Raw genomic sequence first — 18,993 nt, 5'->3', positions numbered from 1 at the left:
CAATTTTATCCTTAAAAATATTGTAAATACAATCTGTCACCCTATGAGTTTCCTTATAAATCTTATGTTCACAAAAGGAGTATTTCCAGACAGCTTGAAGTTAACCGCCATATTGCCTGTGCATAAAAATGGAGACAGAAACACACCCAAAAACTATAGGCCTATTGCAATAGTCCCAATAATATAAAAAATTATTGAAGCTGTAGTAAAAAACCAACTGAATGATTTTTTGCAAGTAATAACCTCTTAAACAAGGCTCAGTATGGGTTTCAAAATGGATTGTCTACAATTAAGGCCACTCAAAATGTTGTGTTGTCTGCTCTGCATAGCTTTGAAGATAGACAATATACCTATACCACCTTGCTGGATCTTAGCAAGGCCTTTGACACTGTTTCGCATAATATTTTAATAAACAAAATAGAACATTATGGAATAAAAGGCAATGAACTGGCATTTTTTGCAAGTAATAACCTCTTAAACAAGGCTCAGTATGGGTTTCAAAATGGATTGTCTACAATTAAGGCCACTCAAAATGTTGTGTTGTCTGCTCTGCATAGCTTTGAAGATAGACAATATACCTATACCACCTTGCTGGATCTTAGCAAGGCCTTTGACACTGTTTCGCATAATATTTTAATAAACAAAATAGAACATTATGGAATAAAAGGCAATGAACTGGCATTTTTGAGATCATATTTATCTAACAGAAAACAGATGGTGGTCATAAATCCAAACAAAAAATCTGCTTTTCAAAATGTTGTGTATGGGGTCCCACAAGGTACTGTGCTGGGACCCTTCCTGCTTGTTATATATGTAAATGACTTGCCAACTATGGTGCCATGTAAAGTAGTGATCTATGCAGATGACATCACTTTCATCACATCTCATAGAGATGAAAAGGTTGTGATACAAATGAATGAACTAATGATGGAAGAGGTTAGTGAGTGGTTCAGGGACAACAGATTAAAGCTAAATGATGATAAAACAGAACACATACTTTTCTCCCTTAGGAAGCTTGATACTGACCTGCACAAACTCAAGGAAAAGTCAGTGAAATTGTTAGGCATCCATCTTGACAGTAAGTTATGTTGGAATACCCAGACAGAAAAAGTTTGTAATAAGGTATCAAGAATAGTGTACCTGATAAGAAAATTAAAAAGCTGTGTCAATCAAGACCACCTCCTTATGGTCTATTATGCATTTTTCACACACATTTGAACTGTGGGATAATACTCAGGGGGAACTCTGCTGGAGCTAAGAATGTCTTCCTGTGGCAGAAGAAACTAGTAAGGTGCATTTTTGGTCTACAAAACACAACTTCCTGCAAAGAATACTTTACAGAATACAAAATACTTACTGTTCCCAGCTTGTACATACTGCGAGTTCTTTTCTACGCCAAAGAGAATGCTCTTATTATATATAAAAACAAAGATGAGGTGACTTACCGAACAAAAGCGCTGGCAGGTCAATAGATACACAAACAAACACAAACATACACACAAAATTCAAGCTTTCGCAACAAACTGTTGCCTCATCAGGAAAGAGGGAAGGAGAGGGGAAGACTAAAGGAAGTGGGTTTTAAGGGAGAGGGTAAGGAGTCATTCCAATCCCGGGAGCGGAAAGACTTACCTTAGGGGGAAAAAAGGACAGGTATACACTAGTACACACGCACATATCCATCCACACATACAGACACAAGCAGACATATTTAAAGACAAAGAGTTTGGGCAGAGATGTCAGTCGAGGCAGAAGTGTAGAGGCAAAGAAGTTGTTGAAATACAGGTGAGGTATGAGTGGCGGCAACTTGAAATTAGCGGAGATTGAGGCCTGGCGGATGACAAGAAGAGAGGATATACTGAAGGGCAAGTTCCCATCTCCGGAGTTCGGATAGGTTGGTGTTGGTGGGAAGTATCCAGATAACCCGGACGGTGTAACACTGTGCCAAGATGTGCTGGCTGTGCACCAAGGCATGTTTAGCCACAGGGTGATCCTCATTACCAACAAACACTGTCTGCCTGTGTCCATTCATGCGAATGGACAGTTTGTTGCTGGTCATTCCCACATAGAATGCATCACAGTGTAGGCAGGTCAGTTGGTAAATCACGTGGGTGCTTTCACACGTGGCTCTGCCTCTGATCGTGTACACCTTCCGGGTTACAGGACTGGAGTAGGTGGTGGTGGGAGGGTGCATGGGACAGGTTTTGCATCGGGGGCGGTTACAAGGATAGGAGCCAGAGGGTAGGGAAGGTGGTTTGGGGATTTCATAGGGATGAACTAACAGGCTACGAAGGTTAGGTGGACGGCGGAAAGACACTCTTGGTGGAGTGGGGAGGATTTCATGAAGGATGGATCTCATTTCAGGGCAGGATTTGAGGAAGTCGTATCCCTGCTGGAGAGCCACATTCAGAGTCTGGTCCAGTCCCGGAAAGTATCCTGTCACAAGTGGGGCACTTTTGTGGTTCTTCTGTGGGGGATTCTGGGTTTGAGGGGACGAGGAAGTGGCTCTGGTTATTTGCTTCTGTACCAGGTCGGGAGGGTAGTTGCGGGATGCGAAAGCTGTTTTCAGGTTGTTGGTGTAATGATTCAGGGATTCCGGACTGGAGCAGATTCGTTTGCCACGAAGACCTAGGCTGTAGGGAAGGGACTGTTTGATGTGGAATGGGTGGCAGCTGTCATAATGGAGGTACTGTTGCGTGTTGGTGGGTTTGATGTGGACGGACGTGTGAAGTTGGCCATTGGACAGGTGGAGGTCAACGTCAAGGAAAGTGGCATGGGATTTGGAGTAGGACCAGGTGAAACTGATGGAACCAAAGGAGTTGAGGTTGGAGAGGAAATTCTGGAGTTCTTCTTCACTGTGAGTCCAGATCATGAAGATGTCATCAATAAATCTGTACCAAACTTTGGGTTGGCAGACTTGGGTAACCAAGAAGGCTTCCTCTAAGCGACCCATGAATAGGTTGGCGTACGAGGGGGCCATCCTGGTGCCCATGGCTGTTCCCTTTAATTGTTGGTATGTCTGGCCCTCAAAAGTGAAGAAGTTGTGGGTCAGGATGAAGTTGGCTAAGGTGATGAGGAAAGAGGTTTTAGGTAGGGTGGCAGGTGATCGGCGTGAAAGGAAATGCTCCATCGCAGCGAGGCCCTGGACGTGCGGAATATTTGTGTATAAGGACATGGCATCAATGGTTACAAGGATGGTTTCCGGGGGTAACAGATTGGGTAAGGATTCCAGGCGTTCAAGGAAGTGGTTGGTGTCCTTGATGAAGGATGGGAGACTGCATGTAATGGGTTGAAGGTGTTGATCTACGTAGGCAGAGATACGTTCTGTGGGGGCTTGGTAACCAGCTACAATGGGGCGGCCGGGATGATTGGGTTTGTGGATTTTAGGAAGAAGGTAGAAGGTAGGGGTGCGGGGTGTCGGTGGGGTCAGGAGGTTGATGGAGTCAGGTGAAAGGTTTTGCAGGGGGCCTAAGGTTCTGAGGATTCCTTGAAGCTCCGCCTGGACATCGGGAATGGGGTTACCTTGGCAAACTTTGTATGTGGTGTTGTCTGAAAGCTGACGCAGTCCCTCAGCCACATACTCCCGACGATCAAGTACCACGGTCGTGGAACCCTTGTCCGCCGGAAGAATGACGATGGATCGGTCAGCCTTCAGATCACGGATAGCCTGAGCTTCAGCAGTGGTGATGTTGGGTGTAGGATTAAGGTTTTTTAAGAAGGATTGAGATGCAAGGCTGGAAGTCAGAAATTCCTGGAAGGTTTGGAGAGGGTGATTTTGAGGAAGAGGAGGTGGGTCCCGCTGTGACGGAGGACGGAACTGTTCCAGGCAGGGTTCAATTTGGATGGTGTCTTGAGGAGTCGGATCATTAGGAGTAGGATTAGGATCATTTTTCTTCGTGGCAAGTGATACTTCCAGCAGAGAGTACGAGTGAAGGACAGTAAATCTTTGACGAGGGCTGTTTGGTTGAATATGGGAGTGGGGCTGAAGGTGAGGCCTTTGGATAGGACAGAGGTTTCGGATTGGGAGAGAGGTTTGGAGGAAAGGTTAACTACTGAATTAGGGTGTTGTGGTTCCAGATTGTGTTGATCGGAATTTTGAGGTTTTGGAGGGAGTGGAGCTGGAAGTGGGAGATTGAGTAGATGGGAGAGACTGGGTTTGTGTGCAATGAGAGGAGGTTGAGGTTTGCTGGAAAGGTTGTGAAGGGTGAGTGAGTTGCCTTTCCGGAGGTGGGAAACCAGGAGATTGGATAGTTTTTTGAGGTGGAGGGTGGCATGCTGTTCTAATTTACGGTTGGCCTGTAGGAGGATGCTCTGAACAGCCGGTGTGGATGTGGGAGAGGAAAGATTAAGGACTTTTATTAAGGATAGGAGTTGACGGGTGTGTTCATTGGCTGAGTTGATGTGTAGGTGAAGGATTAGGTGGGTGAGGGCAATGGATTGTTCAGTTTGGAACTGGTATAGGGACTGATGGAAGGAAGGGTTGCAGCCAGAGATGGGAACTTTGAGTGTGAGGCCTTTGGGGGTAATGCCAAATGTCAGACAAGCCTGAGAAAATAAAATATGCGAGCGTAATCTGGCTAGGGCGAAGGCATGTTTGCGGAGGGAATGTAAATAAAACTTAATGGGGTCATTGTGGGGGTGTTGTGAGGGTGACATGGTATTAGAAGGTGGAAAGTGTAACATGAGGTGAAATGAAAATGAAAATAAAAATATATGGGGAGAGATAAAGGTGAGCCGGAAAGAAACTGGAGATCTGGAATGAAAAAAGGCGAAAAGGTGTTGGTTACAGATGGGCTATGTTGGACTTGGGTTGGTAGACAACGATGTGCATAAAGGTTAGGTGGTTGTGTTGCCGCCAAAACACGTTAAAGGACGGAGAAATTCGGGAAAATTTCGAAAAAACTGCGTGTAGTATATTAAATGGAGTGGTATTGTGGTGGCAGATTATGAAAATGAGGCTAACAATTGTCTGACGAAGAAATAATGGCGTTAAAACCTGTGGGAAGCGGCTAAAAATGATCAGTGATGTGGGAAAAACGGAAATGGAAATAAAGCGAAAGTTATTAGAACTGGCCGAAATGCTCTTATATATGAAACTTGGGCTAATGCCCATACTTATGAAACCAGGAACAGAAACTTGATAAATGTCCCCTGAACTAGACTATCCAAGACAAAAAACAATTTTACACACATTGGCAAGGTGTTTCTGAACAAAATACCACAACGTAATAATGAACTACCACACAATAAATTTAAAATGGTGATGGAATCATGGCTAAAAAGAAAAGCTTTCTATAATGTTCAGGAATTTTTATGTAATACTATAAATGATTTAACTGTAATGTGAACTAAATTATGCATATTATAAAGTGGATAATATAAAAGTGGAAATTGAAATTTATGTAAGTTTAATATATAACATTGTATTCTGTTGCCCACAAAGAAATAACTTGTACTTGACAATGTCTTATGCAACAGCAATGTTGTCTTCAGACAAATAAAAGGAATTGATTGATTGATAAAATTTTGACAGTCAAAGTGTCTTTACCCTGAATGCAGTCTGACTTCATTATTTGTATATCAACTGGTAGGTGTTCATCAGATTACCTCAAACTACTGCCTAGCATAACAAACCTCTGTTCACTCTAGAAGTACTCTGCTACCCAAGTAGCTGATTCCTTTGTGTAGTGTTCCCCTGACGTATCAAAGGGGTCCTACAATTCCTCATCCAATAACACGTCTCCAGAAATCTGCAGCCAAGACTGCCACCTCTGCAGCCAAGACTGTCACCAGAGTCAATGAAGCCTTTCAGTGAGGCCATCCACTTGGCTCAAAACCAAACACCTGATAAGATCAGGAAACAATGCTACAAACTGCTAGCTGCACTTGCATTCAGCAGAGACCAGTAGCCTTCATCGACTTCAACAGCTGCCTGTATGAACTGAGGAGGGCCTCAGAATCAATGTGACTGGCATAAGTGAAGCTAATGTGAATCACAACATGCAGAAGACTACACCTTGCAAGCCTCTTCCACATCTTACACGAGGACCCCTTTCAGACACATCAAGTGCAAAGTGGCTTTCTTTCCATCCTTGAATGCTATCTCTCCAAGGGGCTCCATCATGCACCTAATGTTGGAGCTCCCAATAACCAGAAAACCTCTACCAATGTATGCCTGATTGGGTGTTGCTGAAGGAACAGCCATTTCTTCACTTGCAGGACATATAGGTGAGACCAGGTGGCCAGTCCCCATCTTAGCCCTCTGCCTCGGGCAACACAAACATGTTACCATGAGCCACTCACCCTGCTGTGAGGGCAGATCCACTGCACTGGGTACACTAGGAAGTGTCTTTGCAGCAGAGCCCATGTGATGGACCAGATTCACTGGTATCAATATTATCTGGTGCAGCAGCCTGAAGGTTGCTGACCATAGCCAAATGTGCATTCAGCTGTTAGCAAACTGTGGCCAACTCCTCCTGGATCTGCACACAGCATGCAGCCATCCAACCCATGGTAGGAAGGCTAACTTAAGAAGACAGACAGAAAGATAGATATGCAACCTGCTACTTTCCTGATGTGTCACCAATGGATGCTGATGCCTTAATGAGCTATGTAGCTGGCTGATCAGAAGAAATGAGTACTGTGCTACAGGCTGCCTGAATGTACAAATACAGATAAAAACATGATATTAAACTGATTCAGTAGAAAAAAACACATTGAATTTAACAAATATTCTGCTAGAAAACACAGGAAAAGCTAAATATGTGACTTGCTGCACTAGAGATATCAACAGGTGACAGCTGAGGGCATGACTGACTGGCTTACTAAACAAATGGATGCTTGTCTACAAAAAAGAACAAATGAGCAACTACAGAGCTACAGCCTGAATGAATTTACACTTACAAAGCATGAAATTAAACCTCTTAAATAGAAAAGATGTATGGAATTTAAGAGGTAGATTACTAGGAAAACACAGGAAAAGTTAAATACATAACTTACTTCTCTGGAGATGTGAGTCTGGGTAAAAACTCAATCTGTAACTGATTGCCACCATTAGCTTTATCAGAAGCAACTGGGTTTTATCCAGAATCAAAGCAGCAAGAAGTTCAAGAAAGTTTTATACAAGTGCAGTCACAAAAAACTTCAGTCTCATGAGCAAATCTTGTAGTAAGTTGCAAAATTTTTAGAATTGTTGGTAGTATGTGAATAGCTACGTGCACCAACATAAGGTGCACTGTGAAACCTCAGAGAGTGACTGGATTACGATTGAGAGTATGATTTCCAAAACAGATGCATAAAGCAGCAGTCTGTATAGTCTATTGTTAAAAATTTTTAAAATATGCATTTACTACACTGCAGCACTAAAGAAACTGGTATAGGCATGCATATTCAAATACAGAGGTATGTAAACAGGCAGAATATGGCACTGCAGTTGGCAATGCCTATATAAGACAGCAAATGTCTGGTGCAGTTGTTAGATCAGTTGCTGCTGCTTCAATGGCAGGTTATCAAGGTGTAACTGAGTTTGAACATAGTGTTATAGTCAGCAAATGAGTGATGGGTCACAGCATCTCCTAGGTAGTGATAAAGTGTGGATTTTCTGGTACAACAATTTCATGAGTGTATCATGAATATCAGGACTCCAGTTAAACATCAAATCTCCAACATTGCTGCAGCCGGAAAATGATCCTGCAAGAGTGGGACCAATGACGACTGAAGAGAACCATTCAACATGACAGAAGTCCAACCATTCTGCAAATTGATGAAGATTTCAATGTTGGGAATTCAACAAGTGTCAGGGTGTGAAACATTCAACAAAACATCATTCATATAGGCTTTTGGAGCTGAAGGTCCATTCGAGTACCCTTGCTGACTGCACAACACAAAGCTTTATGCCTTGCCTGAGCCCGTCAAACTAACATTGAACTGTTGATGACTGGAAACATGTTGCCTGGACGGATGAGTCTCATTTCAAATTTTATTGAACAGATGGATGTGTACGAGTATGGAGACAACCTCAGGAATCCATGGACCCTGAATGTCAGCAGGGGACTGTTCAAGCTTGTCAAGGCTCTGTAATGGTGTGAGGCGTGTGTGGTTGGAGTGCTATGGGACTCCTGATAAGTCTAGAAATGACTTTGATAGGTGACTTGTATGTAAGCATCCTGTCTGATCACCTGCATCTATTCATATCCATTGTGCATTCTGATGGACTTGAACAATTCCAGCAGGACAATGCGGCACCCCACACATCCAGAATTGCTGCAGAGTGTCTCCAGGAACACTCTTCCACTGCCCATCAAACTCTCCAGACATGAACGTTATTGAGGATATCGGGAATGCCTTACAACGTGCTGTTCAGAAGAGATATCCACCCCCTCATAATCTTCGGGATTTATGGGCAGTCATGCAGGATTCATGGCATCAATTCCCTACAGCACTACTTCAGACATTAGTTGAGCCCATGCCATGTCATGTTGCGGTACTTCTGCATGCTCGCGGGAGCCCTACACGATATTAGGGAGGTGTACCAGTTTCTTTGGCTCTTCAGCGTATATGTAGACAAGGTGCCTCCATTGCCATGTTCCATGCATTATTCAGTAAATGTGAACCAAAGAATATGAACATATCCATCTGATGATCTGCTATTATTTTAAAAGAAGTTGTTTAGTGGCAAGGTGTGTGTGTGTGTGTGTGTGTGTGTGCGTGTGTGTGTGTGTGTGTGTGTGTGTGTGTGTGTGTTTGTCAAACAAGATACACAAAGATTTCAGTCAGTGGTAGGATTTTTTTCTGCCACTTATCACTTTTTTCCCTCTGCAAATTATTTGTACACATGAAAAATGCCATGAAACAATGTCTTCATGCTAAGAGTATTTTTAATTGGTACATAGTACCTTGTCTTACTTAGGAACTGAAGGCCCAGCATTTGGAGTCCTCTCACATGATGCTTGACAGTTGCAATCCTGACACCTTAGCACTGATAGTCATTCTCATGTGGTTCTACCAATTTAATCTAGAGACCAATTGTCAGTCATTATCTGAATCATTATTTACAAAACTCCACCAACAAAATCCATAATGTACCAGGTGATCAAAAAATCAGTATAAATTTGAAAACTGAATAAATCATGGAATAATGTAGGTAGAGAGGCACAAATTGACACACATGCTTGGAATGACATGGGGTTTTATTATAACCAAAAAAATACAAAAGTTCAAAAAATGTCCAACAGGTGGTGCTTCATCTGATCAGAATGGCAATAATTAGCATAACAAAGTAAGACAAAGCAAAGATGATGTTCTTTACAGGAAATGCTCAATATGTCCACCATCATTCCTCAACAATAGCTGTAGTCGAGGAATAATGATGTGAACAGCACTGTAAAGCATGTCCGGAGTTATGGTGAGGCATTGGCGTCGGATGTTGTCTTTTAGCATTCCTAGAGATGTCGGTCAATCATGATACACTTGCGACTTCAGGTAATCCCAAAGCCAATAATTGCATGGACTGAAGTCTGGGGACCTGGGAGGCCAAGCATGACAAAAGTGGCGGCTGAGCACATGATCATCACCAAATGACTTGCGCAAGAGATCTTTCACACATCTAGCGATATGGGGTGGAGCACCATCCTGCATAAACATTGTACATTCCAGCAGGTGTTTATCAGCCAGGCTGCGGATGATGCGATTCTGTAACATATCGTCGTACCTCTCACCCATCACGGTAGCAGTTACAAAACCAGAATCATGCATTTCCTCGAAGAAAAGAGGCCTGATAACAGTAGATGTGATAAATACAACCCATACCGTGACTTTCTTGTGCAATGGAGTTTCAACGACAGTTCTAGGATTTTCGGTAGCCCAAATTCTGCAGTTGTGGGCATTAACAGACCCTCGGAGCATGAAATGAGCTTCGTCAGTCCACAACACGTTACTCAACCAATCGTCATCTTCCGCCATCTTTTGAAACACCCACACCGCAAATGCCCTCTGCTTCACTAACTTGCCAGGTAACAGTTCATGATGCTGATGGATTTTGTACAGATAGCATCAGAGGGTATGCGTAAGTGCCAACCAAACAGTAGTGTATGGAATGCCGGTGCGATGAGCGACTACACAAGTGCTGACGTCCCCATGCATAAACGAACCTGCTACCATCTCCATTTCTTCCTGAACTGTCTCAGCAGCATTACGCCTCGTGCTCAGTCAGCCCCTATGGGGTCTATCATCTAAACAACCCGTGGCTTCGAACTTTGAAATCATTCTCGCCACAGTTGCATTTGTCAATGGACCTTGACCCATTCGAATCCCCTTCCTATGGCGATAGGATCATAATGCTGAACTAGCACATTCCCAATTGTGATAATACAGCTTAACTAAAAGTGCCTTTTCAGGTAATGTCAGCACGCTGCGACTGCTGGTGCATCTCATTCTCTCTCTCATTACAGTTCCTTTTATACACGATTGTCATGCGCAGTCACTGACGTTTTGCTGTCCAGCGCCGTCTGTTGGACATTTTGTGAACTTTGTATTTTTCTTTTTTGGTTCCAATAAAACCCCATGTCATTCCAAGCATATGTGTCAATTTTTACCTCTCTATCTCCATTATTCCGTGGCTTATTAAGTTTTCAAATTTATACTGACTTTTTGATCACCCGGTAAATAAACAAAAGAATATGGAGCCTTTTATTTGCTATAAGTGACCAAACTATCATAACTGCATTTGCAGAAGTTAGGATAGTGGGTACAATTTGCTGAGCTGGAGCATACTTCTATAAAAATGTTGAATCAATTTAAGAGAATTGATTGAATTTGTGGCTTCATGGGATCACATTCTACAATGAGAATGCACCATGCAACATACCAGTGAAAAGAGTGGCATGAATGAGAAAAGTTAAGATCACATTTAACTATCCCAGATGAGACAAACCATTTATGACTTACCACGAAATAATGTGATAAAGACTGGTATTGGGAAATATGTGGCTCAGATTAGATATTTGCCTCACTATTGTCATAGAGGTTGATCCAGATACATTGGCTTTAATACCCTCCAGTTGCTTAACTGTGTAATATACATCAGCTGTCAGCGACCTTACAGTCTAATTTACCAGACATTAGCTAGTCATTCTGAATAATGAATAACATATAGTGCAGCTGATTGCATTACATAAAATAAATGATATCAGGTGATGTCACAATTAAATGATGTAGTTGACCATGCATGGTTTAATCACTCAGAAGCTCTTTGAAATAAGTGAAAGTGGTGGTCCTGTGTAAAATTATTTAAATAATTAATAATACAATAAATCTCTCAGTGAAGCTAGGTATAGTGTTTTAATCAGAAAATATATCAGATTCTCCAATACTAACTGTACATAGAGCTCAACTCAACAGCATATCTCAACTACAGAGTTTTGGCTAAAAGCCACATCACATGATTATTTTCAGAGTCGCAACAATTGTTATAGTATCTAAAGCAACTGCATGCCATCTAAGTTAAACCAGCACTTGAAAACTGTTCTTACAACTCCCCAAATGTGACTGCATCTTTACCAGTGTAGCATGAACTCCCTCTTTCACATGGTCCCCTGGTTCCCAGCTGGCCTCCAGACACCCCATCAGTACCACTCAGTGCCAATAAGACAGTTGACAGCATACAGGACCATGCCAATGGAGGCTACAGTCTGCCTCCCTTCTTAACTCTAAGTCTTAATAAAATTGAATGCATCATAAAATGGAATTCTTAATAAAATGAATCACCTAATTTTGCCTTATACTGTTACAATAAAACTGTTTACATTATATGATGTTCAGTTCTTTCTGGTTTGAGTGGTACCAGACAACACATATTTCATGCAATAATTTCATATAAATAATTAATAATGTACTTCCACATAGTATGGTATTAAAGAAATGCATGGATGATTGATGACAAAAGTATCATGCTGAATTCACTGTGTTCATGTGGAGGGCATGATGATCTGTCATTCGTCTGCAATAAATCTATGTTATAACTAATACTTTAATGATTCTGGCTGTGTAGCATTCACAACCAATAGCTAGAGTGCAACACTATGGTGTGATATGATATCTGAAGAGATCACATGTAATGCTTACTTATGATTAAACTTTATGTGATTCTCACATGATTTGCTTCCATTCAAAAGCTAATTTACAAAAAAATGGCTCAAATGGCTCTGAGCACTATGGGACTTAACTTCTGAGGTCATCAGTCCCCTAGAACTCAGAACTACTTAAACCTAACTAACCTAAGGACATCACACACATCCATGCCCGAGGCAGGATTCGAACCTGCAACCATAGCGGTCTCGCGGTTCCAAACTGTAGCGCCTAGAACCGCTAATTTACATATTATCAGAGATATCACAGGTATTAGTATTACAATAGAAGCATTATGGCTGCTTAGTGATTTTGCTGTACTCACATTAGTTTTATGATGAACAGTTGAATTACTATTTAGTCTTTAATGTTTGAATATTCCTTCACTTTTTAAAGTAACAAAAGTCTCAGTTCTTATTGCTGTCCAAGCATCCTGCCTGCCACTGGTCCCTTAATGAGCATGGAATTGCCCTCCTTGTATCTGCATTGACCAGTCATTTATATCAACTCCCTAACCACCACTGGGTTAGGAATTCCCCAGTGCTGCTCAATCTGGGTGGCTGGACCATCACCACCACTGCCAAACAATACTTTCATGCCCTCAAGAATTTAAGATCTAAATGTAGATGGCTGGGCCTTCTACCAATACATATTATCTTACAACCTGTTCACTATTTTATGACGAAGCTTCACCAAAACATCTAATATCCACTTTTTATCTAAAAAGTGAAAGAAACATTCAGTCAGAATTGTTTTGAATCCCACGAATGACCATGCCTGTTAACAAAATATTCTTTAGAAATCTTATCAAGGGTCTTCCATAAGCCACTTGAAAAAATGAAGAATTTGAATTATTTCTGCATAACTCAGAAGATGATCCACAGATGTGTTTTATTTATCTATTTATTTACTTTTGAGGTGGAGAAGATGGAGGTCTGTAGTAAATTTTAGGATACTTTGGAGACATTTATCAATAATACTGTATTAGAATAGTCTTGTACTATAATGAAAAACAAGGCAAAGTTCATGAGAAAGTTATAAACATAAAACACAATCAGACATGAACATTACATATGGTAAGACAACAAAAGATTGTGTTAAAAATGAATAAATTAAATGGAAAAATGATATAGTTTTTCTAAAGATGTCCCTTGTGTGTATTTCTAACTTAATTGTGGCTTACATTTATGGTGCATAAATCAGTGCCAGTGAGTTACTTTAATATTGCTAATTATTTAGTTTGTAATAACCTGAAGCTGTCTGATTGAAATATTCAGATCTGATTCATTGAAATTATATGGTCTGTTCCATCCAATAGCACCATATTTCCGCCTTTCTTGTATAACAGCATGGAAAAAACATAATGAATATAAAAGTCTTCTGAACTCTTTGTCCTTTCCCTTGCATCCATTGAAGAACTCTGGTTCCTTAATTATTCCTGATATGAATGAATGAAGTAATTTTTCCTTCAGTACTGCTGGAGTCTCATTGACAATCTTTACACTCTTCTGCAGAATTGCTTGTGAAAACTGTAAACATTGAAAAATAATTTTATCAAATTTTAAATATGTGATAGATCATTTGTAATCGAAACTGTGTTAATGAATCATAACAGTTTTGTTTTATGTAGCTGCTATTTTGTTCATGTACAACACAAAGAAAGTAGGCATATGAAGCATTTAAACTTAGCTATGAGAAGTATATGAACACTGACAGATGGTATAGGGATGCAACAGGGTTATAGTAACCACTGTACTTGACTTTTGGCTGTGATTCAGTTTGTGAATGCTGAAAACATTAAAACATACAATCTTTGTGAAATATTTGAGATCTGGGGTTCAATCTATATGTTAATTAACATGCATCTTATATCTACAGACTCATAACACATGCAATGTCATATAATTTGTCGGACTTCCTACATTATGTACAGGGTGTCTCTCCTAAAAATCATCAGGCATATTTTTTCTGACATTTGAGGAGATATTTGCAATTATTTTTTTGCATCATATAGTTGGAGTGAGCCCATACAAATAGTGAACATCACATCTTTGATGTGATGCCCAGTGTCAGTGGAAAGTTTTGGTTTGTTTACTGCTACAAGGAAAATGATTTTTAAAGAGGAATTTTATGTGCCCATTTGAAAGAGCAGTCCCATTTTATCAGTATGTATTAACAGGGACAGTAAAACGTGAGGAATAAACAGTATTCCAGAAGCAGCTCAATAGTACTGCTACATGGCAGTAGCAGTCAGTGTGGGACATGTTTTTTTGATGCAGAACTATTGTAAATTCTCCAGCTGTTATCAGTGATGTTAAAGAGTCAAATTTAACTATGTTTCACACATGTTATAGATAGTTTTAGAAAAACTGAAATATTTAGGATTAGGTGCTCCAGGCTAAAGCAGCTAAAAGAGTCCAACTACTAATTCAGAATCTCTGAAAAAGTTTAATTCAAAGTTGACAGTAATCATGATTGCCTACACATGACTGGATCAACACATCAACTGGAGGGCTGAGGATGTGTTACGTAAGAATGAATCACCAGTTAACTACAGTAACAATTCTATTCTTCGCTGTTGGATCATTGAAAAAATACTGAATCTAACAAATTGAATTGATTTATAAAACTGGGAACTGAAGTATGACAAGTGTTAAATAATAACCTCATCTGGAAGAAAGAAAATAAATTTGTGTCATCACATTTTGCAAAATAAAAAATGGGTCCAGGAATATAAGTGGCAATTTAACCCTCTTCCATATTTGCCCTAAAGGTGAAAGGAGGTTCTGCAGAACCACTAACACTTAATATTTCTAAGTTTGTGTTTATAAGGTTTTCAGACAGGGACAAAAATCATTTTCAGACTATCTTAAAACTTCTTCACAAAAAGAAGCTTATCTTATTTGCTTCTCCATTTCCTAATGTTATGATGAATTAAGCTTAAGTAACTTTTCAGAAACTTCTTAAGGAATTTGTTGGAGCCTTTCCATCACTGCAGTCTCTTTTAAAACTGTATGCCTGAATACTGATTACTATCTAAAAAGAATGTCCTTGTGTATTAGTAATTATGGGGGTCATGTTTTGCATGATGATGGCACCTATATATTCAGTACAAGGGACTTAGCTACATGCGCCTTTGTCTCTTATTTATATTTATAGAGTAAGTACTAATCACCCACTCCCAAATTAGCAAAAGTCACAGCAATATTATTGCACATTTTTTCAGTCAGTGCAACTTGTCAAAGTCTATATTTCTTGATCATATTGAGCACCACACTTTAAGTGGCATTAATTTTAATGATTAATGGAAACTAACTCAGCTATATTATTACACATTTGTTGGGCTATGACCAGTTTCATTCTTAAAACATCTTCAGGTTGCCAGCTTTAGTCTTGGCTGTTGAACCACAACATTAGATTAGATTAGATTAGATTTACTTCATTCCACTTGATCCGTAGTGAGGAGGCCCTCCAGGATGTGGAACATGTCAGAAAAACAACAATACATGACAAATATTTACAACTAAAACAAATAAGCTAATGTACCATTCCACAGGTCCCAAGTGGAATGATTGTCATTTTTTTAATGAACACTATATGAAAGAGTCATTTTACAAATACTAATGCACTGAATTTAAAATAAAAAAGTTTTTTATTTATTTATAAGGTAATAAACATGTAATACAACTACTATAATACTTATTTACAATGAACACATTACTGCACTGAAATGGTGCAGAAGTTAGATCGCTGGCAGGTCGACAGACACACAAACAAACACAAACATACACACAAAATTCAAGCTTTTGCAACAAACTGTTGCCTCATCAGGAAAGAGGGAAGGAGAGGGGAAGACGAAAGGAAGTGGGTTTTAAGGGAGAGGGTAAGGAGTCATTCCAATCCCAGGAGCGGAAAGACTTACCTTAGGGGGAAAAAGGACAGGTATACACTCGCACATATCCATCCACACATACAGACACAAGCAGGCGTATTTGGTCTTTAAGTATGCCTGCTTGTGTCTGTATGTGTGGATATATATATATATATATATATATATATATATATATATATATATATATATATATATATATATATATATATATAAAAAAACAAAGATGATGTGACTTACCGAACGAAAGCGCTGGCAGGTCGATAGACACACAAACAAACACAAACATACACACAAAATTCAAGCTTTTGCAACAAACTGTTGCCTCATCAGGAAAGAGGGAAGGAGAGGGAAAGATGAAAGGATGTGGGTTTTAAGGGAGAGGGTAAGGAGTCATTCCAATCCCAGGAGCGGAAGTTGGTTTTACTGAGAAATTCATCAATGGAGTAGAAGGAGTGTGTGTGTGTCTATATATATATATATACAAATCAGTTGGTTTTACTGAGAAATTCATCAATGGAGTAGAAGGAGTTGGCCACCAATAAATCCTTTAGGCTTCTCTTAAACTGAATTTCATTGGTTGTTAAGCTATTTATGGCTGCTGGCAAGTTATTGATAATGTGTGGACTCCTCATTTTTCTTGGCCAAGAAGACAGGAAATTATCTTATTTCACAACATGTTATTTTAGCCTTCATACAATGATTGAAAGGAGGAAACAATTTTAAGAAAAACATGTTTTGCACTTTTCCCTGTCATATTCCATGTTGGTGTCATTATAATCACTGGTTGTGTCTGGATGGATGGCTTTGATTTGCTTACTGATTTAGCATAAGATGAAAACTTCTTAAGATTTTCTGTCAGATGGGTAGCTAGAATTTTACATTCAATTGAGTTTCAGTATTGGTTCTGCTATGGAAGGATACTGTCGTCAGAGTGTGACTTGCTTGAAGATATTTGAGAATTCTAACCTTCAAATTTAAGTTGTGTCTTTATGTAATTACATCATAAGCATCAATAAAATATTATATTGCTCATATGGTAAGTGATAATGTGACTGAGACCTTATGATTCTAATGTACTGCTTTTCATATGCACTGAACCACGTGAATTTTTAATGTCAACATTATGTCTATCCTTTATAGACAGAACAATGTCAGGTTATGGGAAAACTGTGAGAGTCGCTTACATTAGGGGCTTCATTTTCATTCTACCAGTTTTCTTTTTTTTCTGAATGTGCTTAACTTTTGGTCACTAGAGTGTTTTGTATGGTTTCTGACACCAGCTTTGTAGCATTCATGCCAGTCTACTATAACTCAGTTTCACCTTCATCTAGACACAGGTTTTCTCTCTTATCTCAAGTAACAAACCAATATTACTGTTCAGTAAAACACTCAAGAGTATGCAGAACTGTTCCCTTTTTAATTTTGTATATTACCTTCATCCATTTCTCATAGCCGTTTTTCCCCATTAAAGTCACATTTAATGAGAAATTAGTTGTGCCTGAAGAGAACAAATTCTTTCTTCTGTTCAGAAATTGTCTTATATTTTCTGCATTGCTTATATAGTTCCATGGAAGAGGCTCAATGTGACCCCTGTCAAAATTTCAAGTGACTCAGTGAAAAATCAACAACAAAAATTGTATGAGTCACTTGTAAAGTAATTAACCTATGGCAGCAGCCACTTGCTGGGCAAGAGCCCTGTCAAGGAGATCAATTTACTTGCCAGTATAGACTGTATAACTACATTGACTTATGCCAATTATGGTTTATGGTAGAATGTGTGGGAGTCACTGTGATTGCAAGTCACATGTAAAGTTGACAGAGCCACTTACTATTTAGGTATGGCCTTCATCATCACCATATAATAAAATTAAACAACTACAGCCATCATTTGCTGTTATTCTACCGCATTGGAACCGGTTTTGGTGACTCAATACACCATCTTCTGGCCTTAACTGACACTTAAGAGGGTCAAACTCCAATTGTATAAATGATTCCATCAGTAACCAACATCTATGAACTGGCTTGTGTCTGCAACTATCAACTACCAATGTGACAAAAGGTTCATGAAACAGTTAGCCTCTTTGATGTCTGTGATGAGAAAATTGAAATTAAAAGCATTCTGCAAGATAAAATCAATCTGCATTCATAATGTACCAAAAGTAGTTATGGAGGAACCATTGTCAGATGACAGGCAGAATGATGCGAGTGGTTGATATTTGTAGAGGGGTCCATAAAAATACATAAGTCTGAACTGGTGTTCACAAGGAATTCCTGTCTGGATTTTCTGACAGTTGTGTACAGGTCCTGAGAGGCTGTTTGGCAAGAGGATGCATCTATGTCTCGATGCTGTTTGCTTTCAGATATGCACAAGGTGATACATATTTTCTTGCTAGATCCTCAAACATTCTGTGGAACCAAAAAGTCACAGATGACTGATCTGTATCGCTGGATGTCAGCAAATTGACTCCTAAATGAGTACTGGAACACTGGGGATATTGCTTGTACAGAAGCTTGCACCGTAATGAGTGAGCAGCTCCCTCAGTTGTGCAGCTACAGAATCTACCTTATTGGATGGGCATTCATAGTCTGATTCTATAATATTGGGAGGTCGTACAGTGTTGCTGTGTGTTGTCACTGCAGTGCTGATGGATGGCGGAGAGAGTGCATTATGAATGCAATCAACTATCTCTGCTACAGTGTCCAATATTACCTCAGCCTGAGTTGTGATTACTGTCCACACTTATGCCAGAAGTCAGCCAGCCCAGAGCATTATGAGTAGAGTACAGAAAGTTCCCATGTTTGATATGCTTCAAAGATGTCACAGGAATTGAGGTTTTCTATCTTGTTGGGTAAATACTTGCTATATCTGCTGCTTCTCAGATGTGGAACTACATTGATTCGGCTCAGATTTAAACTTGAGGTAACTATCAGTTTCTGGACATGCCACAATAATGTCTTCTACCTTAGCAGTGTAGTGATGA

At 39.8% G+C, this 18,993-nt stretch overlaps 1 protein-coding gene across 1 annotated transcript in view; it reads right to left on the bottom strand.

The window, feature by feature from the left end:
• Positions 1-18,993, bottom strand: part of LOC126470685 (dynein axonemal heavy chain 7-like) — a 762,325-nt gene that overhangs the window by 84,848 nt on the left and 658,484 nt on the right. The window contains exon 30 of the mRNA XM_050098686.1: positions 13,371-13,649. Coding sequence (XP_049954643.1) covers positions 13,371-13,649 — 279 coding nt within the window. The remainder of the gene's footprint in view (positions 1-13,370; positions 13,650-18,993) is intronic.

This window comes from Schistocerca serialis, chromosome 3 (genome assembly GCF_023864345.2).
Source record: "Schistocerca serialis cubense isolate TAMUIC-IGC-003099 chromosome 3, iqSchSeri2.2, whole genome shotgun sequence".
Lineage (NCBI taxonomy): Eukaryota > Metazoa > Arthropoda > Insecta > Orthoptera > Acrididae > Schistocerca > Schistocerca serialis.
The sequence above is the reverse complement of the archived record's forward strand: the minus strand, read 5'-3'. Positions and strand labels throughout refer to the sequence as shown.